Source organism: Pyrus communis, chromosome 15 (genome assembly GCF_041283825.1).
Source record: "Pyrus communis isolate YQ-2024b chromosome 15, ASM4128382v1, whole genome shotgun sequence".
Lineage (NCBI taxonomy): Eukaryota > Viridiplantae > Streptophyta > Magnoliopsida > Rosales > Rosaceae > Pyrus > Pyrus communis.
Genome location: NC_142579.1, coordinates 19,955,362 through 19,977,490, shown reverse-complemented (window position 1 = coordinate 19,977,490; position 22,129 = coordinate 19,955,362). Strand labels below are relative to the sequence as shown.

At 38.6% G+C, this 22,129-nt stretch overlaps 3 protein-coding genes across 3 annotated transcripts; 2 read left to right on the top strand and 1 right to left on the bottom strand.

The window, feature by feature from the left end:
* Positions 1-228: 228 nt before the first annotated feature.
* LOC137733182 (ABC transporter G family member STR2-like) lies at positions 229-3,997 on the top strand. Its single transcript, XM_068472343.2, has 3 exons — positions 229-1,025; positions 1,836-2,578; positions 2,883-3,997. The coding sequence occupies exons 1-3, from the start codon at positions 543-545 to the stop codon at positions 3,880-3,882; spliced, it is 2,226 nt and encodes a 741-aa protein (XP_068328444.2). The 5' UTR covers positions 229-542; the 3' UTR covers positions 3,883-3,997.
* A 2,664-nt stretch (positions 3,998-6,661) lies between these two features.
* LOC137724697 (nodulation receptor kinase) lies at positions 6,662-16,094 on the top strand. The gene is made up of 15 exons (XM_068463424.2): positions 6,662-7,225; positions 7,599-8,118; positions 9,144-9,622; positions 9,703-9,853; positions 10,242-10,340; positions 10,445-10,513; positions 11,314-11,385; positions 11,479-11,550; positions 11,656-11,831; positions 12,850-13,076; positions 13,460-13,586; positions 13,666-13,734; positions 14,309-14,498; positions 15,186-15,318; positions 15,550-16,094. Exons 1-15 carry the CDS (start codon positions 7,132-7,134, stop codon positions 15,880-15,882), a joined length of 2,811 nt encoding a protein of 936 aa, XP_068319525.2. The 5' UTR covers positions 6,662-7,131; the 3' UTR covers positions 15,883-16,094.
* Positions 16,095-17,191: 1,097 nt separating this feature from the next.
* LOC137713905 (protein BRICK 1) lies at positions 17,192-18,432 on the bottom strand. Its single transcript, XM_068453263.2, has 2 exons — positions 18,093-18,432; positions 17,192-17,459 (listed from the first exon to the last, which is right to left on the bottom strand). Exons 1-2 carry the CDS (start codon positions 18,223-18,225, stop codon positions 17,329-17,331), a joined length of 264 nt encoding a protein of 87 aa, XP_068309364.1. The 5' UTR covers positions 18,226-18,432; the 3' UTR covers positions 17,192-17,328.
* Positions 18,433-22,129: the final 3,697 nt, after the last annotated feature.

Sequence of the window (22,129 nt, the reverse complement as noted above, 5' to 3'; positions counted from 1 at the left end):
CTCATTAGTTATCATGAAAATTAGTATCTCTAACATTACTAAAAAGTTGCGAGAAATTCAGCTCATATAAATTCCAATTCCATAGGCACCAATGAGCTTCCATTTGAGCAACTTTTCATGAACTGGGGGGAATCTCGATTGATTGGTGTAATAATATTGCATGCTTGGCAAAAAAATGGATTTATCTGCATCAGTGAGTTAAACTCCTGGGCAATTCCAGCACTCGATTACAAACACAACTGCCAAAACCAAACGATGAAAAGCAAGGAACTATGTTTTCCGATCTTATTCGATTGAAACGGAGTGAGAAACGGATTTATCAAAGAGGACAGCCTCCTAGCTTTGGGACTCACTCCTTAATACGCTATATACCAGCTGTAAGGAGCCCTTCGGGCTCACGATCTTGTTCTTTTTAATTCCCCATCTGTACTTTCACCCTAGTCCTGAGAGATCCCTAACCGAAACCAAAGAAAATTGAAGTTCCTCCCTCTATATGCCACATAAAATACCATACCACTTGTTACTTTGATTTCTTCTGATACATGGCTTGTAGTACTGGTCGCCAGCGTGACACGGTGATAGACATAGGGAAGCCGTCGAGCTTCACAGGGGGGCTTGAGTTTTCCACCCTAACGTACACGGTGACAAAGAAAACCAAAGATGAGGAGGGAAAATGGATGACGCAAGAAGTGGACTTGTTGCACAAGATCACGGGGTTTGCACCGAAAGGGTCTATCACAGCTGTGATGGGTCCTAGTGGTGCCGGGAAGTCTACGTTCTTGGATGGACTGGCAGGGAGGATAGCAAGTGGGAGTCTTAAGGGAAGAGTGTCCTTGGATGGCAAGGAAATGAGTCCCAGCTTGATTAAAAGGACTTCAGCCTATATTATGCAGGATGATAGGCTTTTTCCAAGTCTTACAGTTTATGAGACTTTGATGTTTGCTGCTGATTTGAGGTTGGGACCGGTTTCAACTGCTGATAAGAAGCAGCGAGTCGAAAAGCTGATTCAACAGCTTGGATTAACTGTGAGTAATTCTATTCAATCCATAAATTGGTTCTATATGAGTATAGAATGGTATATTTCTAGGTATCTACCATGATATGTCAATCTGGATCATATATTTAAATGAGATTTTCAGTTGATCCATAGAATAGATTGACACTTTGATAGGATAACATGCATGCTAATGGTCATTGAGATTAGCATAACTCCTTGGTTCCTGACAATACAAATTGATAGACATGGTCCCTAAGTATGTCCACTGTAAATCATTTTGGTCATCCCATGAAAAATCTGTCAATATTCTCGTTAAATGATCACGTGGGCGACAACATGACCACCTTTTGAAGGTAATTTTATCAAACCAATTCCTTCACCTAACGAGAATATTGACAGTTTTTCACGGAATGATCATAATGATTCACGATGGATACACTCAAGGACCACTTCTATCAATTTGATTGTCAAGGATTAAAATAACGAGTTATGCCAATTTTGGATACCACATTTGCTAAAAGGCCAAAAACATATTTCCTGGCATATATGCATGTATGCTGTTACAGAGTACGGTTTTTATGTTACCAGAGATCAATTTGGATTGCATACTCAGTTAAGAATAAAACCGATCAAATGATTGAATTCGACATGAGAAAGCTAAACCTACTATTCCATATTATTGGTGTGCTTATGTATTTGAATATATTTCTTTACGTTGAAAAGACTAATTTCATCTTCCAAATTAACTAATAATTAACTTGGATTCCATTTCTTCGTTGATTTATTGATGGCACAAAACCCTAGTGCAGACTTAATTTTCCTTTCAATCTTTTTGCAGTCTGCCAGAAACACCTTCATAGGTGATGAGGGAACCCGAGGAGTGTCTGGTGGTGAGCGTCGGAGAGTTTCAATTGGAGTGGACATCATTCATGGACCATCACTCCTCTTCCTTGATGAACCCACTTCTGGTCTAGACTCCACCAGTGCTCACAGTGTCATCGAAAAGGTGCACCACATTGCACGCTCTGGAAGCACTGTAATTCTCACCGTTCACCAACCCTCGTCCAGAATTCAATTGCTCCTCGACCATCTGATCATTCTAGCTCGAGGGCAGCTCATGTACCAAGGATCACCAAAAGATGTGACTCTCCATCTTGGTCGAATGGGGCGCAAAGTTCACAAGGAAGAGAGCCCTATTGAGTACCTCATTGATGTGATTCAGCAATATGATCAGTCTGAACTCGGGGTCGAGGCACTAGCCGAATTTGCACGTACTGGAATGAGACCCCCGCTGTTAGTTGATGTGGATGCCTCACCTTCGACAGTTATGCCAACACCAACACCACCGCGCCATGGTGGACGTGGAGGTCGAGGCCTGGAGGACAAGGGAAGGTCTGGAAAGCGCCTGCACTTACAAACTAGTATACATTCGGTCAATGATTTTGATCACAGTGTGAGAAGCCCTTACAAAAATAATAATTCAAGGTCATGGACTCCCAGCCATAGTGGGGTCATGCAAAAACTGCAGATGTTTACCCCTTCACGGCAACGAGAAGGCCAAAAGATGCAGAGCCCCATGAGGTAAGTCATCTGAAAAAGTCATTATTCGAATTTGATGCTAAATTTGTTGGATTAATTTATGTCGGTTATTTACTCAAAAACTAAGCTCGAATAGTTGTCTAACATGATATCAGGGCTCTATACACTATCTGCAGTTTAACTTTTTGAGGATGGAGTATATTTCGTGTAATGTGATTAATCGTCCGTCACTAAGAAATAATCACATTTGTCACTAATTGATCGCGATCTTGCTCTTTTTTTTTATGCCCAATTGAAAATTCGATTTCTCATAGCCTAAACAAAATCACATCATACATTTTTGCAGTGCATCCCCAGGCTACAACTATTCAAGTGAGATTCTTCCAAGCACACCAACGCCCCATAGCAGTGACTACACAGTGAATGAGAATGACTATCTGACCCCGGTTATTGGTCCAAACGCCAATTCATACCACCACCTTGGCCCCAAATTCGCCAACTCATTCTTCCCCGAGACTTGGATTCTCATGAGGCGTAACTTCATCAACATCAGGCGCACGCCCGAGCTCTTCCTCTCAAGACTAGTAGTCCTCACATTCATGGGCTTCTTAATGGCCACCATGTTCCTAAAGCCGCCAAAAACCACTCAAGGCATCACCAACCGCCTCAGTTTCTTCATCTTCACTGTCTGCCTCTTCTTCTTCTCATCAAATGATGCTGTCCCAGCCTTCATCCAGGAGCGCTTCATCTTTGTCCGCGAGACTGCTCACAATGCCTACAGAGCCTCTTCATACACAATTGCTGGCCTAGTAACATACCTCCCCTTTCTTGCATTGCAAGCATCTGTTTACGCCGGCATTGTTTGGTTTGCCTTGGGGCTTAGAGGGCCCTTCATATACTTCTTGGTGGTCCTCTATGTTTCTCTCCTCTCAACCAATTCATTTGTGGTGTTTGTGAGCTCAGTTGTGCCCAATTACATCTTGGGATATGCAGCAGTCATTGCCTTCACTGCCTTGTTCTTCTTGTTCTGTGGCTACTTCTTGAATAGCCACGACATCCCTGGCTATTGGTCCTGGATGAACAAAGTCTCCACCATGACGTATCCATATGAAGGACTTATAATGAATCAGTACCAAACTAGCGATACTTTCGGAAAAAACCCTGACGGCTCCAACATAACCGGTTTCAACATCTTAGAAGGTCTTCGCATAGATTACGGCAGAGAACACACTCTCTCTGAAGTAAAGAAGTGGGAGAAGGTGTACATAATGTTGGGCATGACTGTTTTATACAGGGTTTTGTTTTACTTAGTCATTCGTTTCGCGTCCAAGAACCAGAGGACGTAGAGGAAAATCGCAGAGGGACAAGAGAGTGTGATCATCATGTTGATCAATTTGCTTTTCAAAGTTATGGTTTGTGAAATTGAACTGTTAATTTCTATTGCTAGCTTCTTTTGGTTAATCTTTGAAATTATGTTCAGAGCTGCGAGAGATTTTTTTTTTGGTCAATTGTAGAAGAATGGTTCGGCGCATACCATATTTATTAACAATTATAAATTACGTGAATTAGTAATAACTGAAAACAGTAGCTTGGTTTATCTTTACTCTATCAACTTTAATAAGAATAAAAAGGAATTTTTGTTGTAATGTGTATATTTTGCCTGAACATTCAAAGAGATTAGAGACTCTAAATCATTATGTTATTAGGTGAAACCGCGTTTGAATATACGGTCTTAATTTGACTAACAAAACATGTTAAACTCCCTAATTAAAATAATAATAAATACATAAACAGGAACAAACCAAAAGAAATGTTATCCTGTCAATGTTTTGGCCCAATAATATGGAGAACTGACAAAGTTTAATACCTTTTTTTTTTTTTTTTTTTTTTTGTCAAAACAAGGTTAATGCTTTGAATGTGCGAATAATTTGTTGGAGGCATCGACCCACACGTTGTTGCTGTCCGCAAGTTATCAATCCTTTTAGTGTATGACTTGGACTATTAGTACATCCCGCGAAGTGCCTCCTTATTGTGCCCTAATGGTATTTGTGATCAAGTCCTAAAGTTGTTGGATGGAAAGAGAACCCATTGATGTAGCTTCGGACTCTGGCTTTTGTTTGCCTCTAGCCTTGTCGACATGATGTGCCTCCTCCTTGTCAGACTCCTCGTCATGCTGATTCTTCTTTGGGTTAGGGTTGACTTCTTCGTCATGCTGCGACTCCAACCAGCTCATGAGCGTAGTGATCAGCATGTCCTTCTCCTCGACAGTCTTGGTCAGCTTTGCAATTGCCTCGTTCATATGTGCGAGTCGTTCTTCGATGGAGGTGGCACCAATGGTCATAACCTGTGCAGCTAAAGGATATGACTCTTTTGCGGACATCAAGGGTGTTGGCGAAGTCTTCATGTGATGGTTGCTGGTTGGCGGTCCGTGGTAGGATCTTGCGCTTGAGTCCACATCTGAAGCCGGTGACAAGGAGCACACCCTCAATTTCTTTGAAGATAAAGAATCCCTCGCCGCTTTGGGATGTCATATTGCGTGCCACAACAACATGCTTTGGTGCCCCCAGCGAGGCTAAGTTGATGACAAGAGTATGTCTCTGACGCTTCCCCTGTTCCTTAAGCGGCACCAAATTGGAAGTGGCACACTGAATGGTCACCGCCTTTGCTTTGCTTCGAGTCAGGACGCTGAAAGATTCTCCACTTGCAGCGGAAGTGTTGATGCTTCTTCCCTTGGTTGCGAAAGCAACTTGATCATTCTTCGATGCCATTGATTTTGAAGTGTGTTTGGATTTCTTGAAAGGAGAAAGAGATAAGAGGCATAGATTGTCCCATTGAGCATGCCAAATTTGTAAACACGAAAATCCTGTAGCAAATAACAAGAGAACATGTGTACACAGAATATTTGTATTAATGTAATTATAAGGTTACAATCTCTTTACAACTAGATCCTCTTATTCGATCTCCAAAATGTAAGGTGTGTAGTGTTGTTGATTCAAGGTCGTGACGACTTGATCTTGGATGAACGGATGCCACAAGGTTTTGGCTCTTGGCAATGGAGGAACCGACATGTGTAGGGGTGTTTGGTGGTTCTTCACGGTTTTGATGAAGAATGCAGAGGGTTTTCCGAGTCTTTTTGAGTGTTTGAGTGTTTGAGGGGTTTGAGCGCTTGAGAGCTTCAGAGTTTCAAAGCTTCAGTGTTTGGGCGTGAATGATTTTCTAGCCCTTTCTTTGTCTTGGAGTTTCGTATTTATAAACTCTCCAAGCCTTGCCTGCAGATGGATTTGCCCTTGATTGTGGGCTTGATTAATTGACGAAAGAACCATGACCCGATTTGTGGGCTAGTTCGTGATTTGTCTCCACCAATTAATATTAGATTTAATTAAATTAATATCAAATTTTTTTTTTTTGCCAAGTGTTGACACGTGTTCTTTTTTATGACTCGTTCAAGTTTGATGAGTCACATCAATGTGTACAATTTATACAACACATCGCATATGCCACATACGCCATAACATGTCGAAACTTTAATGTGTTGGTGAATATTTATTTCACCGAAATTTCAATATCTACAAGTTAATTTTGGATTTTATGCTTTGACTCTCTTCATGGTGAATCTCTTTCGATCAATTAGCAGTTTTCATAATACTAGAAAATACATATGAAGACTAGTTCATGAGCTTCCATAAGGTAATAAATCTCTTAAATTTTGCATTAACACAAAAAGGAAAAAAATGGCAAAAAAAAAAAATCAAACTTGGAGCTAACCTTTACATAATTAACTTAACATTTGCAGATGTCGTAATATTGCAGTGGCAGAAAGCAATTATGCGTATGCACTTTGGTGTGAGTTGGATATCCACCAAGTCTCCTCACCTCTAACAACTCACTATTTAAATCACCAAAGCTATCGCTCTACTAAAAAAAAACTAAGCAATATTAAAATGCAATATGGTTTTTAACTGGAGAAGGCCAAGACCCAACCTGTGATGCTGCATCCATGGTAACAGACAAGGAGAGAGACGAAGGGTTGGTCCGCCTTGTTAATAAAAAAGTCATTTTATTTAATTGTAGAATTAATTATAATCATCCACCACTATAAGAAAAAACTATGATAATTTTCAAATAATTGTTTGATTGAACAGTGTATTATTCTAATCCAGAGACACTAATTCTTCCTCCTTGTTCATCGGTTTTGCACTGTTTCTCCACATTACAAGTCAAACCATTTTCACAGATCTCTTCCCTCTCCTATTCCCCCCACCCTTTTGATTCTCTTTCGTCTCTGCAGTTCCTAGATCATAATTCTATGTTAACAACTTTTTGGCTTGCTACATGTACAACTTTGTCACGTGTGTATTTTTCGGCCCGATCAAGATGCTTAATTGTTTTACTAATTACATGTAAGTTGGTGGAAATTAGTCGAAGATTTTGGTCAAGTTAACTGAGGTGAGTAATTTTGCAAGCCGGAAAGCAGGTGAGTTCGATTAAAATTATAAGACCTTATTGTGTAGGTGGGATTGGAAAAAAAGTCGCATATGTTGGCATGGTTATGAGTTTGATTACCAAATGGGGCGACGTCGGCCTAAGATAAAACGATGATGAAGGAATTTAATTATCGGGTTTTAAGACTAATCAAGTTTTCGATCATCTGCCTCTTCATTCTTGTGCCATCCACTTCTGCAGATGAAGGTAAGCATACAAATGAAATTCATGGTCATCATTAAGAGATTAACATCGTAATTAAGGTTTTCAGATTTTGTACATATTCTATAATTGTCCGTATTTAATCCTGCGAGACTCAATTCCAAACCTTCTGATATGATCAAGAAATTAGGTAGAAAGAAAATGAGTCAACTCTTGTAGTAGATAGCTTGTTCTCATGTCATAATATTGGAGATCAATGACCTAACATTATGCAACAGCAGATCTTTTCGAGGATGTGAAACAAGGGGTGAAATTAACAAAGCAGATACTGAGCATTGCGTGCTTGTTTCACATATATTTAGATTGTTCCTAACATGTTCCTAACAAGAATTAATGCAGTATCTGCTTTGTTATGCAGGCAGATTAGTGAGCATTGCGTGCTGCGGGGAATCGAATTACACGGATAGCAGAAACATTAGTTGGATATCGGACTATGATCAGTTTCCTAATACCACAAGCTGTTACACAAGAGCTCAGTCAGAGGCAGAATATTCCGGTTACAACAGAAGTAGAGTATTTTATCAGAATTCAGGCCAGAAAAGATGTTACAAGCTATCAACAGAGAAGGATGAAGACTATCTGATTAGGGCTACATTTCTATTTGGACACATTTGGGGCTCTAGTTTTTCGGTTTCAGTTGGTGTGACCCCGATTGCTATCGTAGATTCGTCGGAGGACTTGTCAGTGGTTGAAGGGATTTTTCGAGCCACTGAGGATGACACATATCTGTGTTTGGTGTATGACAAGGGAGCTCCTTATATTTCAGAGCTTGAGCTGAGGCTTCTGCAGGATTTGAAATACTATTTAGAGAACTTCCCTTCAAGTGTTCTGAAATTGGTTACAAGAAATAGTTTTGAAATTACAAAAGATGATATCAGGTATGCTTTCTTCAAAACCGATGAACAAGGATGTTAGCTTAAAAAAAAGTGTAATTAAACAAAGTATTGTAAATGGAAACGACGATTATCTCTTCTTAACTCACATAATTCAATCATCGAAACTCAAATACATATCTTAATTTATGTGACAAACAGCGAAAATTCAAATTGGAATGCAAAGGATAAAACACACTGCTTTAACTAATTTTGTTAAACCCATATTTGCAGACCTGATATGCAAAAGGAAGTAGTATTTAAAATTATGCCAAACTTAAGTAGAGAAACCCACATGTGAACTTATGTATATTGTCCAATCCAATGCAGTTTTTCTCTCACTTTGTAGTGGTGGCTCGTGACATGTGACATTGTAACATGTATCTAGAAACGAGGAATATTGTAATAGTAACAAAATGAACAATGACGTGTGGAAATCGTACTTTTTATGTATTATAGAAGCATAAATATTACCCTAACAAATTACAATGTTTTGCCAAAGATTATTAGACACTCACCACCCACTACTTCTTCAACACTCAATTAACTTCTACGATCATGTAAAAACAAAAAAAATAAATAAAATTGTTATACCACATTAATTACACTGTGTTGCTAAAGATTATTAGACACTCACTACCCACCCCTTCTTCAACACTCAATTAACTTCTACGACATGTAAAAACACAAAAAATTAAATAAAATTGTTAAACCACGTTATTGAGATGAAATGAGTCATATGTCACATACATTGCATGATATTCATGAATTATATATCATTACATTAGTAAATGATGTAGTATGAAAGTCTTTAAAGAACTTTTTTCACAATTAAAAGCTGAAAATCATATGAGCAAATGTGAGTTAGGTATGTTCATCGGGACAATAGTTTCTTCTCATTGCAACCAAGTTTGGCCACCTTTTTCATATAACAATGCATTGTTAAACCGAAATGTAATTAACCTCCACCGTGCATTGGTCTCACTATCCATTCCAATGACATGACTATGAATTGGGTTGGTCATTTTCAGGTATCCAAATGACACAAGTGACAGGATATGGAAGTCAAATTCAGGTGCCGACCCAGGAAGCGGAACATATCACATATCACAACCCAACGTCTCCATTTCCGGCAACGCCACCGCGTCTCCGCCTCTGCAAGTCCTGCAAACAGCTCTAGCGGCTCCAGACAGTTTGCGTTTTCTCCACAATGGCCTCCCCACAGAAAGTTACCTGTACCTCGTGTTCCTCTACTTCTACGAGGTCGATCGGGCGGTCCAAACCGGCCAAAGGGTGTTCGATATTTTCCTCAACGATGAGATGAAAGAAGGGAGATTTGACGTCTCGGGAAATGGGTCCAATTACAAGGAGCTTGCTTTCACTGTCATGACAAATGGGTCCCTGAATTTGACTCTGGTTAAGGTCTCCGGGTCGGAAAATGGACCCATTTGCAATGCTTATGAGATCTTGCAGGTGCACCCATGGCGTCCAGAGACTACTAAAAGCGATGGTAAGTTGGGTTTTTTATTTTTCACTGGATTTTGTAGTTTCCAATTGGGTGTTTGTAGTAATTAACTGGGTTTTATACAGTGGAAGTGATTTTGGAGGTGAAGAATGAGTTGCTGAAGAATAACCAAGAGAGTGAAGTTTGGGAGGGTTGGGCTGGAGACCCGTGTCTACCAGTTCCATGGGATGGTATTACTTGTGAATCCATTGATGGGTACAGTATCATTACTGAACTGTAAGTTATTTGTTTCCATTTTCTTGGAAGTTCTGCAAATGGCTTTCATGGAATCATTAGAATATGGTCTTTGTATTAAATTATACTAGTTTTCAGTGCTGTGGGATACTTTGGGAGTGAAGTTTTATCCCTTTTTTTTTACTAAAATGTATTGTTAAAGACCTTAAATCCACAACTCCTTGTGGAAGAAGTTGAAAACCATAATAATATAACAGCATAGAATATTTGATAATAATGTTTTTGGTTTTTGTCAAATTAGTAAAAAAGATTTGATTGCAAAGTAGGGAAAAGAAGATAGTGATCAGCTTTGATTGGAAATTAATTATTGATTAGATTAATTGCTTTTGCGCATTTCATTTTAAACTTTCCTTAGTTTTACGAATTTCAGGGATCTTTCGTCAGGCATTCAGAGGGGGTTTGATCATAAAAGCTTTCTTAAAGGGCCAGTTCCTTCAAGTATCACTAAGCTGAGCCACCTAAAAGTCCTGTATGTTTGAAGCACCGTTCTATTTGGGCTTTCTCATGTTTCACTTGACTGAGTAACTGTACTCTAATTTCAATCCATTGCTCTCTTTTGTTTGTGATATGTAGGAACCTCAGCCACAATGACTTTACTGGCAACATTCCAGCATTTCTTCCTTCCTCCCTGCTGACCTCAGTGTAAATTTTTCCTTCACATTCAGTTTTGAAATGATGGCAGTTTCAGTTGGTGATTTAATAAATAGTTATCCAACTCCACCAATGGAATACTAACATTTGGAATAGAGATTCTAAAGATTGTGAACAGCCTGCATCACTTAGGTGGAATCATTTAAGGCCATCATGTGATATATAGGAAAGGCCTCCATACGTTACTTACTACCGTTGCTTACTACCATTGTATAATCCCCAAATATTGCATGATAAGAACCAATGATGTTAAGTGTCCTAGACTGACTTAATCCATAAATGTGGCCTTGAGCTGTAGGAAAGTGTCCTTTCTTACACGGATCAACCGTGGCATACCTGTGCTGGGCATCCTTAGGAAGATAACACCCCAGATATTGTGCTGATACTAAATTTACAAGGACATTCACAGATTTCAAACTTGTATATTTTCATGAAAACATACCATATTAAAATTCTAAAATATCTACTAGAATTTGTGGAAGTAAAAAAGTTGTTATTTTTTGCACTTTCCTCTTTTTATACTTGAATCGTCAAGTCACAGTTTTTGTTTTTTTTTGGCACTCTCTATTGGGGATAATGTGATCTGCTGAATATGATGACTGGCCTTTGATACTTGATCTTCTGATTCTATAGTTAAGCCTAAAAAAGTTGTTAAAACTAGCTCCTCAATTGAACTGTTTACCTTTGAAGGTTTCAAAAATTCTTCATGTACTTCTCTTCAATTTTAAGAATTCTGAACGGACCTAATTCTGTATGACTCATTTTTTTATTGATTACCTTCATATCATCAGGGATCTGAGCTTCAATGACCTTTGGGGGTCACTTCCATTATCTCTTATCTCACTGCCACATTTGGATATACTGTAAGCACTTCTATATTCTTTGTCACATACGAGTCTAGCTACATAACATTAGACATGCCTCCATAAATTCATCTCCATGTGGTTCATCAACAGAAATATCAGGTGCAACCCTCATGTTGCAAAAGATATTCCCGCCGGTTTCAATGGCTCAAAACTTACCACTGGGTACGATTTTTATTTTCCATGCATCCAAATGAAATTTTTGGATTGAAGAATAACTAAAACTAAAAGTATTTGAAAAAATCTGAAATTTGTATCTCTATAATACAGCCAAGAAAGTTGCAATGCTCAAGAAGCTTCTAAACAACGAATTATCATTGGTGCTGCTGCTGCATCTGGGTCTGTACTACTAACCATTGTAGTTGGGATAATTTTCTGCACTTGGAGACAAAACTGTCTACCTCAAAGAAATTTTGATATAAAAAGACATCATCATATGACAAAGAGTGAGTGCATTAGATGCTTAATTGTTCTTGGTATCGCACTTATACTTCTAGGCTATGTTTGGGTGAGGGACATGGGATTCAAAGCCAAATTATAAAGAAAGGAATCACAAAATGTTGGGGGAGTAGGCAATGCACCATAGAGCATTACAAAGGCATGTAAGAGGGCTTTGCAATGACATCCTCCTAGGAGCGATTAGCTAATCCCTCTCTATGCCTTTGTAATGCTCATATGATGCATTTCCTAATCCCTCCTATCCAGCATTTTGTGATTTTTTTTTCCTTTATAATTTGGATTTCAATCCCATGACCCTGAAATCCCTTACCCAAACATATCCCTAACATTTCCACCACAATAAAAGGAATTAACGAAATTTTGCTTTATAATAGTTCTGGCATTTTTTAAGGTTAAACTAACACAAGTTACATGAAAATTATCTTGGACTTGATAACTAGTTTGTAAATAACATTTGCGCATAATTAAAATAAATGCTTTTAATCATACATTGTATTCAAATTGCATTACCAATGTGAAATTTCAAATAGATCTTGGAATGAAAAATCCTATTTTAATTTTCTTTTACAATAATTTTTAGTATGATCACACCTTTAATGCATACAGTACAGATAATTTGAGTTTTCAACATGTCTATGTAAACTTGTCACTTGTCCGAAGGTTACAAACTTTCTCTAGCTTGTTTTGGGACATGATTTTGCAAGTTAATCTGGAACCTACTTAGACATCAAGTGTCGATATGACTGTTCTGTTATAGCTTGTAGAGTAGTTACAATGAATATACAAGGATACGATTAACATGTGTTTGACTCATCAACTGTAGTTATGCCTGTTCTGCGGCAGATTGACATATCCTTGTACGTTCAGTAAAGGAAAAACATGGGTCTGTTTATTATCTGCAAATTGAAGATGTTTTTCACAGTCAGGCTAGTTGAGGCACTTGTGGAGATGTATTTCGCTTTTTTAAATATGCAGCCTCTGAATATAGAAATCCTCAAACTGCAGATTTAATTTTCTCGTTACCAAGCATGGACGATCTGGTTATGAAGTCAATATCCATAGAGACATTTACTCTTGAGTACATAGAGGCTGCTACCCAAAGGTACAAAACCATGATAGGTGAAGGAGGTTTTGGGTCTGTTTACCGTGGCACTTTAATTGATGGTCAGGAAGTGGCCGTAAAGGTTCGGTCATCAACATCAACCCAAGGAACTCGGGAATTTGAGAATGAGGTTAGATACTCTATTTTTATTTTGAGCATTTCCAGTTACAGCTTTTGGTAATTTTATGGAACAGTCCTCCAGTTATCTACCATTTGAGCATGGTAATAGTGTTCTTTGATAACTTGAATATCATTGTATCTCTTCATTCTTTGAAAATATGAGAGTGACAGTATTGAGGGTGGGGTAAACACTTTGGGCGTGGTAATACCGTTACTCTTTGATAACGACTATAATAGGGGACTATTCATGTTTATATAAGAAATCATTTCTTTTCAACATTAAATATCCATCTGTACCTAGTGTCTCGTTTTCTTATCGCCATAACCGACTGTCATTTGTGACTTTAATATGCCTTAAAATGTAAATGATAATTCTTTTAATGTTCTTTACAGCTAAATCTTCTGTCAGCTATACGCCATGAGAACCTCGTGCCCCTTCTCGGTTATTGTTGTGAGAATGACCAAGAAATTCTGGTTTATCCATTTATGTCCAACGGCTCTTTACAGGATCGTCTCTATGGTACTGGCTGAGTCACTGTTTCTTTCGATTCCTACCTTTCAATGTCATTTGTATTAATACTGAAACCAATTATTAACAGGGGAAGCAGCAAAAAGAAAAATTCTGGACTGGCCAACCAGACTGTCAATTACTCTTGGTGCTGCTCGAGGCAAGTGATACAGAATTTTCTATATTATTAGCATATTCAGCCTTGGAAAATGTCCCCCAAGATCTCAAAAGATCACATCAAGTATAGCTTAAGTATACGTTTGAACATATACAAACCATGACATTCTGGTATTTGACACATCTTCACAAATTAATTATTGGACCTTGGCATATGCAGTTTCTTGTCCATTTAACCTTTTGCACACCCTCTGTCAATCATGACCGGTGATTTTACTTTAATTGGTCAATCTAACGGCTGCAAAACAAGAGGTGTATATGAGATGAGAAAGTTGTGTAAATAGCATTTCCCTGGATATATTCCCATGGATTGGCACTTGTTATCAGGGGACCTTCATAAATTGGAGGACCTGAAAGTTGGCAACTCATCTTGTGCTTTAAGATTTTGGTCTGGCTTCTGTAAAGTTCCATTTAATAGCATTTTATGTTTGTGGCATACCTACTTTAAATTTTCCTCATGTTATAACCTCATCTTCTGGTTGTTTTGTTGATTTCACAATCTTATCCCTTGAGCATTTGGAATATCAGAATCTCTGATGAGTGCTTTTATTGTTCAGGTTTGACGCATCTTCACAATTTTGCTGGTCGTTGCATTATACATAGGGATGTGAAATCAAGTAATATACTTTTGGATGATAGCATGACTGCCAAGGTGGCAGACTTCGGTTTTTCAAAATACGCTCCTCAAGAAGGTGACAGTTGTGCTTCTCTGGAAGTAAGAGGGACGGCGGGATACTTGGATCCGGAGTAAGATTGCTTCGTCAACTTATACCTTTGGATTTTTAAATTTTCTTGGGCCTTTAAATTTTAGTTTGGTTTATAATTACATTCACAATTGGTGTGGACTATCGATATGTCGAACTACAAGAACACTCAAATATCAATTAAGGTAGGACAGAATGAAAATGAAAGATGATAGAAACAAAAGAAGGGAGGTTGAGGAGGGAAAACAGAGAGAGAGAGAGAAAGAGAGAAGTGAAAATTCAAAGAGAAAATTGAAATAGATAAAAATAAGGTATCCTCAAATCTATATACCAGAACATGAAACCATATAATATTACGGTCCGTTTATCATATGGATGCAATCCGAAGTGATATGACTCTTAAAGTGCTTAGGAATTAACATAATAATCTAACAATTCAATGGAGAAAACCCCTACAAAAAAAAAATTAAAATAAAATCTTAGATACGAATCCAGAAAACTTCTGAGCTCACATCTGCTTACAAAATAAATCTTGTTTCTTTTATTATATATGTAACAACTGTACTCTTGATGAATGTAGCACATGGACAATTCAGGAACCTTTGAAGATAATAACTGCTAAATATGCTCCTAGCTTTTGCGCATTGAAGCTTTCATGTAGTGCAAGAAGAAAATTAAGCCATAGAAAATATTTACCAGAACCTGATAATGTCAATCTTCTATTATTCAGGTACTACATGACCCATCATCTATCAGCAAAAAGTGATGTTTTTAGCTTTGGTGTCGTTCTGCTTGAAATCGTAAGCGGTCGGGAACCTCTGAACATACACAGGCCACGCCCCGAGTGGAGCTTGGTTGAATGGGTATGTTTAATCATGTTTTATGACTCCAGAGACTCTTGATCCATTTAATGTACCTAACCTAGATGTTTTGCTTAAAACTCAATGACCTTTTGCATCAGTATACACTTTCAGACTGGCCGAAAACTTTTCTTTTCTATCTCCTCTGGAGATTAATTATCATTGTGAAGCTTCTGAAGAACTTATCATAATCAGCTCATAAGTGAAAACTAACAAAGAGAACTTTTCATGCAGGCAAAATCCTATGTAAGGGAATCAAAGATTGATGAAATTGTTGACCCGAACATAAAAGGAGCGTACCATGCGGAGGCCATGTGGAGAGTAGTGGAGGTTGCATTGTCATGTATTGAGCCCTTTGCCGCTTCACGGCCAAACATGATTGAAGTCGTAAGGGAGCTAGAGGATGCTCTGATTATAGAGAACAATGCATCAGAGTACATGAGATCCATAGAGAGCTCGGGATCCAATCGCTTTTCTTCCATGGTGATGGAGAGAAGGATTCCGCCACCCACTCCTTCAGAACCTTCATCTATTTTGTCACAAATGGCTCCTCCAGAGCCAAGATAGTGAATGGTTTTATGAGATTTTCATCCGTTTGTGAATGATTTGTTTTGTTGCTTGGCATAAGTGATAAAGGAGAAAATTAGAGTAATTTCCAAATGCTCTTTTTGAAATTTTGCAACTTCTTGTGTAATATATTTTGCTTATCCTTTAACATTCAAGTAACCTACGCAACGCTAATATATTTTGCTACCAAAACCATTGCCATTGTGGATTTATACCTAGCGAGTCGTCTTTGAAATGAGAAATTCTTTGGTCTAGATGTCCGTACATGGATGCCAATAGCAAAAGGGCCGGTGGGCACAAAATATAAGAATGAAGTGTTTTGTGTGTGGTATGGTCGTCCAGACCAAGAATTTCTCTTATCACGGAAAAAATAAAGAAAGAAAAGAAACCGCGCATGCAATTACTAGCAAGCCTACATGTTAAATCTTTTATTATGGCTTATTCCCATGCAAGGTAAGCCCCTAAGCTTAGAGTAACCCCCCAATGCATACCTTGTATCCACTGGGCGACTGCTGATACTTCGGTACGTCTATCCTTGTAGTCATGTCTTAATGAGCGTCATCGGTCAATGTAGTTACATTTCTTCAATTCTTTGTGTTTGTGAATTCTATCATGCTCGCTATGCGACGGTTGTTATAGAAGCTATTCAAGAGTTCCCGCGCCATCTGGTCCCAACTGTTGATCAATTTAGGTTTTAAGGTTCGTGCTCCAATCGAACTCATTCCCTCATAGTGAACAAACGAACTGTTTCACAAGCTGGTCACCCTTTGTTCCGGCATTGTAAAGGTTTAGACGAAATGGGCAACATGTTTTGGGTTGCTTTTTTAATCTGAATGCATTGTACCTATGAGATTGGTATCCGGGTGACAACCGCAAGCAGTCAACCCTCTTGGTATATGGTTAAGAGTACATAAGAATATCCCAATGTAGCTCCATAATTTGCTCAAATGGTGGTTGTGATCGTATCTTGAAGTTGTTGCACAAAGAAGGTTCATACTGAAGGGGATTCAAACTTCGCCCTTGGTTTCTCACCGGATTCTTTTTCATGGTGCGAACTCTTCGATATGTCGTGACTCTAGTCTGTTCATGAGTGAAAAGATATGCATGTCCTTATCCTCGACGACTTTTGCTAGCAGTGCAATCTTCTCATTCATATGGACTAGTTTTTCTTCAAGAGAAGTCGCCTTCCATTAAAAAAAGTGTCCCGCGGAGAAAATAAAAGATTCTAAGCAGAGCGTGTTCTCTTTTAAGCGTATATCGAAAAAAAATAACCTCTGGACGAACAAAAATATTTCTTTTACCTCAAACATAAAAGCAGAAGAAATGAATAGATTGATTTAGAACTGAGTTACAAGGCGAAGAAATATGTTCACGTCCATACTATAGACAAGAGGATGCTTACAGGAACGCCGTGTATACTATAGTCTATAACAATGGCATGATCCGCTAAGCATCACGAGCAAAAAGCGAAGGGTTGGCTGATGCAGTACCCACTTGAACTTCAAGAAGTTGTAGCTTACGTTCCAATACATCAAGCTTCTCGTTCAATGATGCCAATTTGCTCTTTGTCGTAGCCTCTTAAATAACAAGAAAAACACGAATTAGTCCAGAAATGTAATTCAACCCACATCCGAAAAGAAGAGACACTTCCTTTTTCTTCTAAAATGCATTTCAAACCAAAACGGTGTGCAAAAATCATTCCCCAACATAATAAACGATTGCACTAAAGTCGAGAAAGTAGTTGTTCAAACAATGCACCAAAGGAGAGATTCAAGTAGGGCTGCAAGAAGAAGGGTTGAGTCAGGCAAAAGCCCCCTGCCTGAACAAGATGATTAACAATGCCACATTCTTTTGATTTCGGACATCAAAATCAACCCGGCTCATGTTAACTCTCATTTCTAATCACTTAGATATCGAAAATTGGGTAAATTAGAACCAAATCTTGGGCACAATCGGGTGCAATTGTAGCTACGGTTCAAGTTAATATGCAATAAAAAAAAATTGGACATCTTTGAGAGTTTAAAATCAGCCCTAAATCTCAAAAATCAGAGAAACCCTAATCAGCAAATTGACCAAAGCTATCAACTTGATTGAGAAAAGACTACAAATCTCAGATGGGTCAGCACAAGATTCAGCAATAACCATGAAGGCAACAGAAGTAAGTCGACCTAAAGAACAAAGGGGAGGAAAGTGAAGGGGGTTGAAATTACCGAATTGTACAAGGAAATCGAAGAGGCGGCGAACGTTGAGAGAAATGTGGGAGATGAACTCGCGGTTTTCCCAATCAGCTTGGACCGCTATCCCTACATTCACTGCATTTGTTATCCCTCCTGCCCGCGCCATCCTTTGCCTTTGATCTCTCTCTCCCTCTCTCTCTCTCCCTCCTCACATACCAGGGAGATCAACGATCCAACAAACTTGGTACAAAATTGATTGTTTCTTTAATCTACTATACTACAAGGGAAAGCAAAGCAGCTTCTTGTGGGTTGGGTGCATTTATGAAGCCTTTAAGTCGTTGGTCTGTCATTGGAGTTAAAACTGTTTTCTTTTTCCTTTCTCTCTCCCTTAGAAAGTAAAACTTTTATAAGAGCAACTCCACCCAGGTGGATGCTCGGGGGACAGGCCAGAGAAAAGGGGCCTGAGGCCCTGTGGATCGGTTCCAGCGTGAAGGAGTCCAAATGGAGGTGGAGGCCCAATTTTAGGGCTCGTGAAGAATTGTCAGTTCGAGAGTCCGAGTGGATGTGACGCTAAGGCTAATGTCAGCCTGGCGTCTGGTTTTTTTTTTTTTTTTTTTGTCAGGCGCGTGCACCCCATTCGCGCGTGGGGGAGCATCGACGACACAGTTTCAGAAAAATCAGCTCCCTTTTCATATTCAAAAGTTACCGTTGGGAAGCCACGTGGCTTCCCACAGTCCGTTTGATCTCAACGGCTCTTTAACTTCGACCGTTCGATCTCAACGGTAAAAAAAATGAAAAAAAGTCTTATTTAATATCCACTGTTCAATCTGAGATCAACGGTCGATATTAATATGCTTTATAAATAAATAAATAAAAGAAAAAATAGTTTTAAAATTAAGAAAAGTTACCGTTGTGACACGTGGCACAATCTGGAGTGTTGAAATTCAAAATTTTTTATATCCAACAGCAAAGATTAATTAGTTGAATAAAAATTAAAAAAAAATTGTAAAAAATTCGAAAAAAAATCTGAAATTTTTTTAAAAAAAATTGTTTTTACTTTTCTATAAATATCTTCTCATTATCATCTGCCTTACACCACAATTTCATATTTTCTTATCGGAAATCCATCCCTAATAATTGTCTTTTCGGATTTTATGACAAGTGGCACAACGAGAACGATTAAAAATCTTATCCAAAATTACAATTAAAATTATTTTGTATTATTTTATAAATAAATAAAATACTAATATTTTATTGCCTATTGCCAGGGCTATTGAAGTGTAACGGTGGAGATGCAAAAGGTGATTACTATTCATTAAGGGCAGTTACTATTCACCAAGTGGATTGAATAGTGAATAGCTTGGGGGGAAGGCTCCAACGCTGGAGTTGCTCTAAGGGATTTTATCTCAAACGGTTCTGAATTAACTTCCTTCTTCAGGATGATCTCTAAAATTAGCATGGTCTTGCTACTTAGTACTACAACCTAGTAATATTTTTCTTATTTTGTAAGTGAGAGGTCTTAGATTTGATTCTCGTCAAAAGCGAATTGAACTACATTATTGTTAGTACATTATGATGCTTAGCTCATCCTCACCCCCATTGTGTAGATAATATCATTTGTTAAAAGACAAATCAATGTGATTCTCCAATTATGTTTGATCAAAATTTTTATTAGTAGGTGACGGGACACACATGTAAATTCTACGTATTCACTTAGTAGTGCCACATGGATTGAAAAATAAAAAGTTAATTGAATTTAAATTTGAAAATAATGAGTAATAACAAACAAGTAGAAAGAAAATTAACAATGAATAATACAAAATAAATCAATAAAGAAACGAAAGAAGAATATACATCTTTATCATTTACGGAGTAATCCTTTGAGAACTATGATGGGTTCTTGACCAATTTTGTTGCCATCTCCTCAAACCAAAGCTATCATCTTCCACACCCACTTACTCTAAGCCATTTGCACCCCACTCCTGACACCACTGTATTGTGAATCCCATATAAAACTCAAATCTCGGTCCTTATTCAACCTTAACCGATACACAAAAATGGAGAGTGGAATGAAAAGAGGAAGGCGGATATATTTTGTGTGTTTAATTTATTTTGTAAAATATATCTGTTCCCTTGCATTCAGAGCACGAGCGCATATATAACCAAACTGTCAACTGGCATTAATTAATCGCGTGCTAATACGCATTATTTAATCTGCTAATGTATCACTAATTGTGATCAAGATATTTACAGGATCATAACAATACTTGTCCTTCAGAGAAGAACCTTGTCCTCAAGGTTGAAGTTTGAAAAGCTGAGAATTTGGATGTGAACTCATGAATCCACTCAAGTAGCTGCTTCTGTTGTCTGGCCAAGCCACTGCACCAAAATTTGAACTCCAGCAACATTTTCTGCTTATAAATTCTTTTGTCCAACGCTGCTTCTGTTGTCTGGCTAGACCTTCCTCTGTGCTCACTAGCAGGGTGGTGGAAGGAGCAAATTGGAACCTAAGTGCAAAACATAAGACCACCAAATACGATGCACAAGACCTATTGAACCAGTGAACCAAAGGACTTGCAGCACCACCCTTGTGAATGGACATGATCTGCAACTCCAACTGTATGGATAAGGAATGCCTAAAAATTTGGGTTCCATACCAAAGCAGATAAGCAACCACGCCAATGTTATGCAAATATGCGTCTGTTCGCTGCAGACTTGCAGGATCTCAGAGCAAGCATCACATGTAATATTGGCCAGCCTTTCTTCTGATCCACATGGTGATAGAGGACACTTGGATTGCTGCAAATTCTGCTCATATTTTCATGGCATGACTTTAACCTAGATTCCTTGTAAATCCTTTCCTTTCTTCGCATAATTAGCAACAAACAAAGGTCTAGACAAAGGGATCTGAGTATGTAACTCAATAAGGCTGCACTCTTAAATAAAGTAGGAATGTCCATTGTATATGTAGCATTGAAGTGGTACCACGCAGCAGACTCCTCGCCATCACAATGCTCTATTACTTACAAAAGCCTCTGCCAACCAAATATATATCCATCCACATCATCTATATTGGGATCACCTCCACCTTTTAACAATATTTGTTAAACCTCTGGGGCTCCCAATATCAGCAGCAATGTGCAAAGAGTTGCTCCAACAACAAGATTATTTCCTTTGGCACCAGCCTAAATCAATTATTCTGAGAGAACCAATGATCTCAAGTTCTAGCGCCCCATTTGTTCGCTGGATATAAGGCGGCTTCGCTTCTTCATTTTACTCGCTGGGGACAAGTTGTTGTCGGCACATCCTTTTATTCAACAGAAATTAGGGATAACCATCACCTATTATAAATTGGAAGCCCATATTAGAGAGAGGGGGATACCGGTTCGCTTACAGGTAGGAGAGACACACCATGCTCAGCTGCAAGCAAAGGGGAAGAACATCTTCCCCAGCTGTTGGAAGTCTCTCTTGCCTGCTGCAAGCTTCCTACACCAGCCACAAGCCTAGCCCTAAGTTTTCTATTCTCCTTCCTCTAATGTCTCCCTTCATCTACTTGAAAGATACCAAATCTACAGACCAAACCCCTTCCAACACGTCCCTTCACCCTCGTGCCTAGGGAAGAAGAGATTTTTCCTTCTGTAGGAAACCATTCTTTCTGTTGCATAAACCTCTTCTTGACTACTGCAAGCCTTCCAGTAAGCTATAGACTTAATTAATATGAATTGTTGGATCACAACAAAAAAAAAAAAAAAAAAATTGTAATACAACCGTCTATATTTTAACGCGTATGCCAACAGTAACATTTGAATTTTTTTTGATTTTTTAAGGCCTTAAAATCTAGACCATTGATATGAAAATTTAACGGTCCAAATTATGCCATGTCACCTAGCTTTTGGAAAGGGCTAAGTGGCCCCCCCCCACCCTCCTCTCCAGCCAGTGGGTCAGGCAATTCAGGCCTGGTTGGTGTGTCCAGCTTCCCCTCGAGCCTAGTTGATTGCATAGGACTGGAGCAATTTTGTTTGGGGGGGGGGGGGGGGTTTGGGTTGCCTAGGGGTGGAGTTGCTCTAAGA

Excerpts from the sequence above, each read along its gene's own strand:
- LOC137733182 (XM_068472343.2), top strand. The coding sequence starts at position 543 with ATGGCTTGTAGTACTGGTCGCCAGCGTGACACGGTGATAGACATAGGG. Across the intron at positions 1,026-1,835 it reads TTCAACAGCTTGGATTAACT|TCTGCCAGAAACACCTTCAT; the intron begins GTGAGTAATTCT and ends ATCTTTTTGCAG. Across the intron at positions 2,579-2,882 it reads AAGATGCAGAGCCCCATGAG|TGCATCCCCAGGCTACAACT; the intron begins GTAAGTCATCTG and ends ACATTTTTGCAG.
- LOC137724697 (XM_068463424.2), top strand. The coding sequence starts at position 7,132 with ATGATGAAGGAATTTAATTATCGGGTTTTAAGACTAATCAAGTTTTCG. Across the intron at positions 11,551-11,655 it reads GGCTCAAAACTTACCACTGG|CCAAGAAAGTTGCAATGCTC; the intron begins GTACGATTTTTA and ends TCTATAATACAG. Across the intron at positions 14,499-15,185 it reads GCGGGATACTTGGATCCGGA|GTACTACATGACCCATCATC; the intron begins GTAAGATTGCTT and ends TCTATTATTCAG.
- LOC137713905 (XM_068453263.2), bottom strand. The coding sequence starts at position 18,225 with ATGGCGCGGGCAGGAGGGATAACAAATGCAGTGAATGTAGGGATAGCG. Across the intron at positions 17,460-18,092 it reads CGATTTCCTTGTACAATTCG|AGGCTACGACAAAGAGCAAA; the intron begins GTAATTTCAACC and ends TTGTTATTTAAG.